Raw genomic sequence first — 7,808 nt, forward strand, 5'->3', positions numbered from 1 at the left:
TTTTAATTATTTTCCGAAATGACCTGAATAAAACATAATGTCTTCATTTAAATGGGATTTTTATTTTTTCAAGAATAGAACCAAAGAAAATATGATTGTACTTATATCAAACGTGTCTACAAACAGCATTTTGCAAATTCAGACATTAAAAATGATTGAGTACAGTGGAATGTTTGGTTGTGCTAAGCATATAATTCGACTAGCATAGAAGACTGATGTGCCCCGCATCCGAGCCGAGCAGCAAAAGCCTGTTCAGGGGCAGAACCGCAAGGGCGGTAAGGACTCCTTTGAAGGTGTCACTGCGCAGTCTATTTGACGAAAAGGAGGCCTGCTCGCCAACGGCAGTGTGAACGCCAATTCGGTTGGCGGTTGTGCCCGAAATGAGTTCCATATTGTACGCATTCAGACAGTGGACAGGCTCGGTCTGACCTTTCAGCACGCACCTGAGGCTGCCGTTTTCCGAGCTCCAAGCTGCCACCGTCTGGTCCAGAGAGGAGCTGACCACGGTCGATCCAGGGAAAGCGGCTAGTTGAAGCACTTCCCCCTCGTGACCCTTCCACGAGGCCAGAATCATGCCGGTGCGGATGTCAAGCAGCGACAAGTGACCTGAGGACTGTCCGACAGCAATCGTGTGGCCGTTACTGCAGACGGAAATGCACCGAATCAGCCCGCCAGCAGCGTTCGCTACCTGGAGCAAATAAATAGATTCATAGAGTATTGAGAATATTTTTCCAGTTAAGTTAATTAAAAAAATAGTCATTTAAAAAATTCAATTTTTCAGTGATTGCACGGTCATTCATACTTACGTGGAGCTGTTTTTTTTTTCAAGCAATTAAATACCAGAAAACTCGTTTTTTGTACTTTGGTTAAATGAAAAGCAAATAGGAACAATGATTAATAACTTGTCATACATTGAAGTGATACTTATTTAGTTAACAAAATAATTGTCTGGTCTGAATTTTAAATAATTGAAAATTGTCTATGAGAAATACAATTAATATACCACGCATACCACAAAACAAAACTTTACAAGGGGACTCTGGATTACGTAACTGGAAAACAATGCTCGATTGAAAACTTTGGACTGGTGGTCCATGTAAACAGCACAAAAGTGAACACATTTAAGGAAAAGCTTTGCGTGTCGGAGCGGATAGAATGCAGGGTTCCCTAGTTAATTTGCATTGTCTAAAGTAAATTTTCTCATAAGCTTATCCATCAATAACCCTGATTTTTGACAAGTAAAAAGGGCAATTGCAAATTAAAACAATAAACTTTCAAGTGTTTTTCAAATTTTGATTAATAAAATATTTCAAGCTGTCATCATTAAATGACTTTCTTACAACACACAGATTTTAGAAATATTTTCCAACTAACCTTCATCTCAATGACATATTCAGCAGTCCTGACATCGATGACCTTCAAGGTCGCGTCAGTGGTTGCGGCCAAAACAGAGCAGCTTGGCGCAGGCATTGCGTGAAGCACGTTGACGGGCGCGTTGCTCACGCGGCTCGCTCCATCGAGTATCGCGACGGTCGCCCCCATGAAAGGGTCCCAAAGGTGCACAACCGAGTCGCACGAGGCCACTAACCCAACGGGCTCAACATAGGCGATGGCCAACACCGACTTGCGGTGATGGTTGTAAGACCACCTGCAGGTGGAGGCGGTGGTGCCGTCGCCCTGGCTTCGCAGGGACCACAGTTTCACGCTCTTGTCGCGGCTGCCACTGATGAAACTGTTCTCGTTGTCCAGCACCAGCAGGGCGCGTACGCTGTGCGAGTGTCCCGTGAACTGCTGCAGTTTTATCTGCTTGAAGTTGAACTTGTTGTCCTTGTCCGAGCGGCCGATTTCGTGGTCCCAGTAGGCGAGCCAGTTGCCCCGCAGGTGCCGGCTGGTGTTCTCCATCCGCTTGCTGATAATATTGGACACCTCGTCCAAGTTCTTGAAGCCCGGGCTTGGAAGGGTCGAGGGAATGTCTGGCCGCTGCAGCTCGATTCGGTTGCCGATCACAGACACGTTAGTGCCAAAACTGCTAGAGGTGCCAATCAGATTCTCCTCGGGAGGCAGCAGGTCGGAGAGGTACACCAGGCTTCCAGCGCCTTGGCACTGATTCAGACGGGGTGTCATCTGCTCATACTGGTAGCAGAGATCACGCACCAACGACTCGTTTTTCAATATCTTTTCCATTAAGGTTTCGCCAAGGAGCCGGTAAAACGGAATGTAAATACAGTGCGCAAGTTTTTCATTGAACACGGCTTTGATTTCGTGCAAGGCTTTCATGCGGAACTCATTTGCTGCCTCTTGAATGGGGGCTGGCGGTGAAAAAGAGTCAATTGATTCGTATACCATGACCTGGAATGGAAAAATATTTAATATGGTCAGAGCTTTCATATTTAGCCATCAAAGGAAGAATATTGACGCAAATATCCTTAAAAAAATCTTATTGAGCACAGAAAATATTAAGGTACAGCATGGGATACTGAAATATATTTTGAATACCCTAAGAAAAAAAACGACGTTAAATTTACCATCAGAAATGCGAAGGGATAAAAAAAAATGATTTTTAGACCCCATAACAAATGGGCTAGAAAAATATCACCAGCACCGTCAAGAATAGAAAATATTGCAGTGACTGCGATTTGCTAAAGAAACTGCACTAGTGTTGCAATTTGACAAGTTAAAATACACAATAGTTTGTCTTACCTGTGAAATTTGTAAAGGAGAGCCCTTCAGCAATTCTCCATTATCTCTTCGCACCTCCAAAAAGCCACTTTCAGCGTCAATCATGTCGTAGGCCTTGTCAAACGCAAGAAAATATCTTTGGAGAGTGACTGAGAGGTGTACTCTAGTCATGTCGGAGCCAATTCTCATGGCAATCATGTAGAGAGCCTCCAGAAGTTTGTAGGCCAAAGCCCGTCTGGCGGTGATCCCACTTGGAAACGGCGCGCGGGACGTGGCCACCAATCTAACGGCAGGGTGCAAAATGTTCTTGAGGATATCCGAAATCTGCTCCATTAGGGTCGCATCTGACAGGTAAGGAACAATGCTGCACATCAGGCAAAGACAGCCAATCAAGCCTGCCTCCATATTCAATGTGAGTTTCCTTTTGCAGAGAGCAATCAACTCAGTCATATGTCCAAAATACTGAACAACCACCAGCTGCTCTCCATAGATTGCTGCAAAATGAAGGGATAGTTATATTTTTCTTCAACCTGTAAAAAATTTGAAACATTACCAGCAATTTCAGCCAAGCAAGATAAAACTCGAGCAGAGTTTACATCGCCTACCAGCTTCATTCCAGGGATTGCTACAGATCGCAAGGAGAATTTAATAGTAGTTTGAAAGATTGATGTTCAATTATTAGTAAATATTGTTTTACCTTGGCAGCAGGACTCAGAGGACTCTTGGCCTTTGCTGGGAGCCAAGCTGGACTCGCCCAGGTAACAAAGAGACAGCATCCTAAGCAGGTTTCTCGACAAATGGCGAGCTGTCAACACTGGTCCCAATCTGTGTGCCAACCAAAGCAAAGATTCTGCGCTCTCCTCAGATACAGGAAATTCGGTGGCCGTGTTCGGTCTGCGCGGTGGACGCCATTCAGTTTGAACCGGAGTGGCAGCCGCCGCTTCTTCAGGCTCCAAATTTGGAGTAGCGGTCTTTGGCTCCTCTATATCTCCACTCTGGGCTACTCCTTCAGGCTCTTGATCCATGTCAATTTCTAACTGAGCCATCAGATCAAGGGCCACAGCTGGAGATGTGACTGAGTTAGCAGGGTCATTTTCATCACCCTCATTCTCAAGAACGAACACCTCTGAAAATTAACTTATTAGTTGTTAACTAGCTTGAGATTAGAAACAAATACCAGGTTCATTCTCAACGTCTGATCCTTCCTCCTTTTTACCAGGCACTATTTCTTGCTCAGTTATCACTTTATCAGAGTCTGCCGATGAGTCTTCGTCCAATGGCGACAATATTCCAGCTTCGTTGTCGCAGAGATTGAAGTTTTCCACCACGTTCAGTGTGTCTGATTTTCTCCGTTCCGCTTCAAGGGTAGGAGTCTTGCACTGCTGATCTTTGTAGCCACCGACCGCCTCGACTAAGGATTTGATGAAGTTGTTGATAAATGCCCTCAGGCCAAATCTGACCATCAGCTTCAGGAGGAAACTCCTGTGATACAGCTTTGCTCTGGTCGCTCCGCCACTGTCCATCAAGTCGGATATCGGGTCCAAGAGTTCTTTTGCAGCCCTATTCGGACCGAGGGCTTTGGCCAATGGATCGAAAAGTCTCCAGGCAGCGTTGGTGGCCGATTCGCTTTTCAGAAGGCGTACAACGTGAGGAACCAGCAAGTCCAGACCGTCCTCGTCCATCTTGGGAAGCAGACTGGGTAGTCCTGAATTAAGAATGTTGACTTGGAGCTCAGAAGTTTCATCGGAGCTCCTTTCCAAGTTGTGAATCTCCGCTAACAATTTGTAAAGTGGTCCAAAATATTCTGGAAATGGTATAACTGAAGAAAGCAATGGCTGCAGCAGCTGATGCGCGGACGGGGGTGGAAGACCCATAGGAGAAATTGGTTGGTAGAAATCTGGACTGTGACTAGAAATTTTTCTGCCGCTTTCGTCTAACTCCAGAAGCACACAGGTAACTTTCTTCACTGCGCAAGGCAAATCCCTCCACTCTTTTTCCACCACTTTCAAACACCTCTCTAGTCTGGCTGCAAAGTCATAATGCACCAGATCTGCTGCTCTCAACTTGGAGGACAAATAAATCTCCACAATTAAGCAACCAAGAGTTTGCATCTCCTTAACCCTGGATTCAGCTATTGCTTTCTTGTAATGGGAAGACAACTGACGCTGACCATAGTTATCAGCTCTTGGCATTTCATGAAGAACTTCTAATGAAAAATTGGAGAGGTTCTCAACTGCTTGCAGGCTGGAAACAATCCCATAATCCTTGGGCAAGTGGATAGCTTTTACAGCATCCTCAGCCGAGACAGTGTATTTAATTTTAGGCAATGTTTTGGGGCCTTCCAGAGGGTGAGATTCTTCTCCAACTTGATCACTCAGAGATTCGCTGGATTCATCAATTTTATCAGGAGTAGAAACAGCAGGAGACAGTATGCAGGGTAATGTGCTCTCTAGTCCTGTCATACAGAAAGAGTTAAAATTGAGTTAACAATTGAATTATTTTTATTACTCCTCTTGCTTGATGGGAAAGCAATCTTTGGTGCAATTTTATCCATGTAAGGATTGGGGGTCGTTCGGTGAGGATGTGGCTGGGTAAAGAGCTGAACGGCCCCACTCCCAGAGATGTTGGTGTGGTTGTCCACCAGGTAGAGACACACGTTTTTTGACTTGATGGCGGCTGATCCACTCAGTTTGTAGCCAAAAGTGAGATCGATCCAATGATGAAGTTTTTCACTGACGTACACACTTTCTAAAGCTTGTCGGTGCTTTTCAATAAAGTGCTCTGGAGATGTGGCCCAAGATGGAATCTCCAAATCTGGAAGGTCTTCGTGAATTGACTGAAAAAGCAATTAATGTCAATCAAACTGGAGCATTGGAATATTATATTTCCCAACCTTAAAAACATTGGGATTCGTGTAGAACTCTGGAATACACTCATCAGGAGTCCACTCTTGCATCCTTTGAATGGAGCTAGGATACTCAGCAGGCACCCAATTGGGTCTCACGTATTTGCAAAGAAGCGATTTTGGGGTTCTTCTAGCTAAGTAGACAAAATATGTAATCTCTGATAGGAAGTCTGACACGTGGTGAGGTATCTGAAAGTAAGTGTTGTACGTACCACATCATTTGTAAACCAACTCAATGACATTATTTAAAATAAAAATTTGTACAACTATTTTTGAAAAACAGCACTACAGAATGTGTATTTAAACCAGAATTAGCGGCAAGAGTGAAAATTTGTTTTCTTTGTTTTTGTACCAGATTGCAGCAAATTCAGCCTCATCTGCACTATTTAAACTACAAAAATATATACCGTGGATTTAACTTCAGGAAAATAACGAGTTACTAGTTGCAGAAAATGAATGCCAGGATTAATTCTATACATTATCATTGTCTTTTAAAATCTCCATGTCTATTATTTATTTTTCCTGATTAAGAAATAAGATCTCTGATGATTAGATAACATTAAGGTGTCTAGTATGTCCTGCCTGACCTCTGAAATGGTAACATACCTGTAATGGAGATGAATCACAATTTTGCAGTCCGGTAGCTGTCTCAAAAGTGAGATCCAATTGGCGATCCCCTTTGTTCAGTCGGAATTTGGATTTGGTAAGATCTCGCCATCCTCCATGCGAGGAGGAAAAGTCTGTCACCCATGGCAGGACAAAATGGTGACTTGGATGACCAAATCTTCTTCCAGCAAGGCGATTCAGGGCTATCAGATAGTCAAAGTTGGACAACTGCCCTCGAACCCATAAATCCAAGAGTTTGCTCAGCGATGCATCTGGCTTCTTTTCACAGTGAACAGCCACATCTGAAATTTCCTCTGAAATGGATATTTTTAAAAAGAATTTTCAGTTTGTTGAGGAACTGACCTGACAGCATTTCTTTGGGGTAAATCAAGTTTTCCTCCAGTTTTGGAACTACAGTGACCCATAAACTTGGAGTGATCAGCACATCATTCAAACTAATCCCTCCGAGAGCAACTCCTTTGTCATATGAATCTCTAAGCAGCTGCAGTATTTGGTATATGAGAAATAGTGACCTCGACCTTGCCAAGTTGAGTACAGCAGGGCTGAAGGTAACGCAGTCAAACAACGAATGTGGAATGTAATTTTGGAGAAGAAAGATGTGATCAGAGGTGAAGGCGGCACAGATGGCTGGCAGGCAGTTCGGATGAGTATTGTATCTGTCTTTGGGAGCGGTAAACACTTCTTGAGTATCAAGGTTTATCACCGGACAAGAGAATAATCGTTTGATAGCTTCCAGGATGACTGCGCGCATTGAAACCAGCGGAACTTTTTGTGCGGATTTGGTATCTGGCAGACCTAAACCATTATTTTAGAAACTCAGTAAATTATTTTCAATTGTAGCATACATGAATATTTCTTGAACGCCTCTTTCCATGAGTTTTTATAGTTGGTGTCTGCAATGTAGTGCAGGAGTTGTGAGTATGTCAAATTAAGCGCATCCCAGGAAACCAAATTTGCTTGTCTCGGTCGAGGCAGAGGGTAAACATTTTCATCTGGTTCAAGTTGAAGAACCTTTAATTCAATTGATTAAACATTGTTTTCTATTTCAGATAAGAAGGTTGGGCGATTTACAGTAATTAATACAAGCTGCCAAGCTGGCTCAAAAGGCTCTCCTAGTTTCAAAAATAAATCCACTTCATAATCAGTCAGTTTCTCATGATATTTGAATATGTCTGGGCGCCCCTTTTGCACAAGTGAACTGCAACAGTCATAAATTTTAAGGAGTAGAATTAAAATATTGTGAGACTTTTTTATATCAAACCTCAGCCAAGAGCGATGTACCACAGCAACTATTTGATTGTCATTTTTAGCAGCTTTGGTGTATCTCTCCGGGATGAACAAAAACTTTCTCAGCGATTGTTTCACGTCATCATTCTCCATGGTCCCACCGATCAATCTGCAAAAATAATCATACTAAGCAAATTTTTTTCGTGCTGTGGTTGTGGTAGCAAAACATATTATTTAAACAAAGGTGATCTGTCATTTATGATCATACTCTTCAAATTCATCGTTGGCGCCAGCGAGTAAACTCAATTTATCTTGCAGTCAGGGCAGTCATGTGTTTTGTTTCGGAATCGACGCAAACGCTGACACGAAA

General features: G+C 43.2%; 1 protein-coding gene across 1 annotated transcript; it reads right to left on the minus strand.

Moving 5' to 3' along the window:
- Positions 1–42: 42 nt before the first annotated feature.
- On the minus strand, positions 43–7,663 carry Wdr81 (WD repeat domain 81). The gene is made up of 13 exons (XM_065483601.1): positions 7,473–7,663; positions 7,283–7,409; positions 7,057–7,222; positions 6,554–7,006; positions 6,191–6,504; positions 5,573–5,773; positions 5,188–5,515; positions 3,857–5,134; positions 3,377–3,805; positions 3,233–3,304; positions 2,701–3,173; positions 1,375–2,349; positions 43–688 (listed from the first exon to the last, which is right to left on the minus strand). Exons 1-13 carry the CDS (start codon positions 7,589–7,591, stop codon positions 200–202), a joined length of 5,424 nt encoding a protein of 1,807 aa, XP_065339673.1. The 5' UTR covers positions 7,592–7,663; the 3' UTR covers positions 43–199.
- Between the last annotated feature and the right edge of the window lie 145 nt (positions 7,664–7,808).

The sequence above is a fragment of the Cloeon dipterum genome, chromosome 3, assembly GCF_949628265.1.
Source record: "Cloeon dipterum chromosome 3, ieCloDipt1.1, whole genome shotgun sequence".
Classification (NCBI taxonomy): Eukaryota; Metazoa; Arthropoda; class Insecta; order Ephemeroptera; family Baetidae; genus Cloeon; species Cloeon dipterum.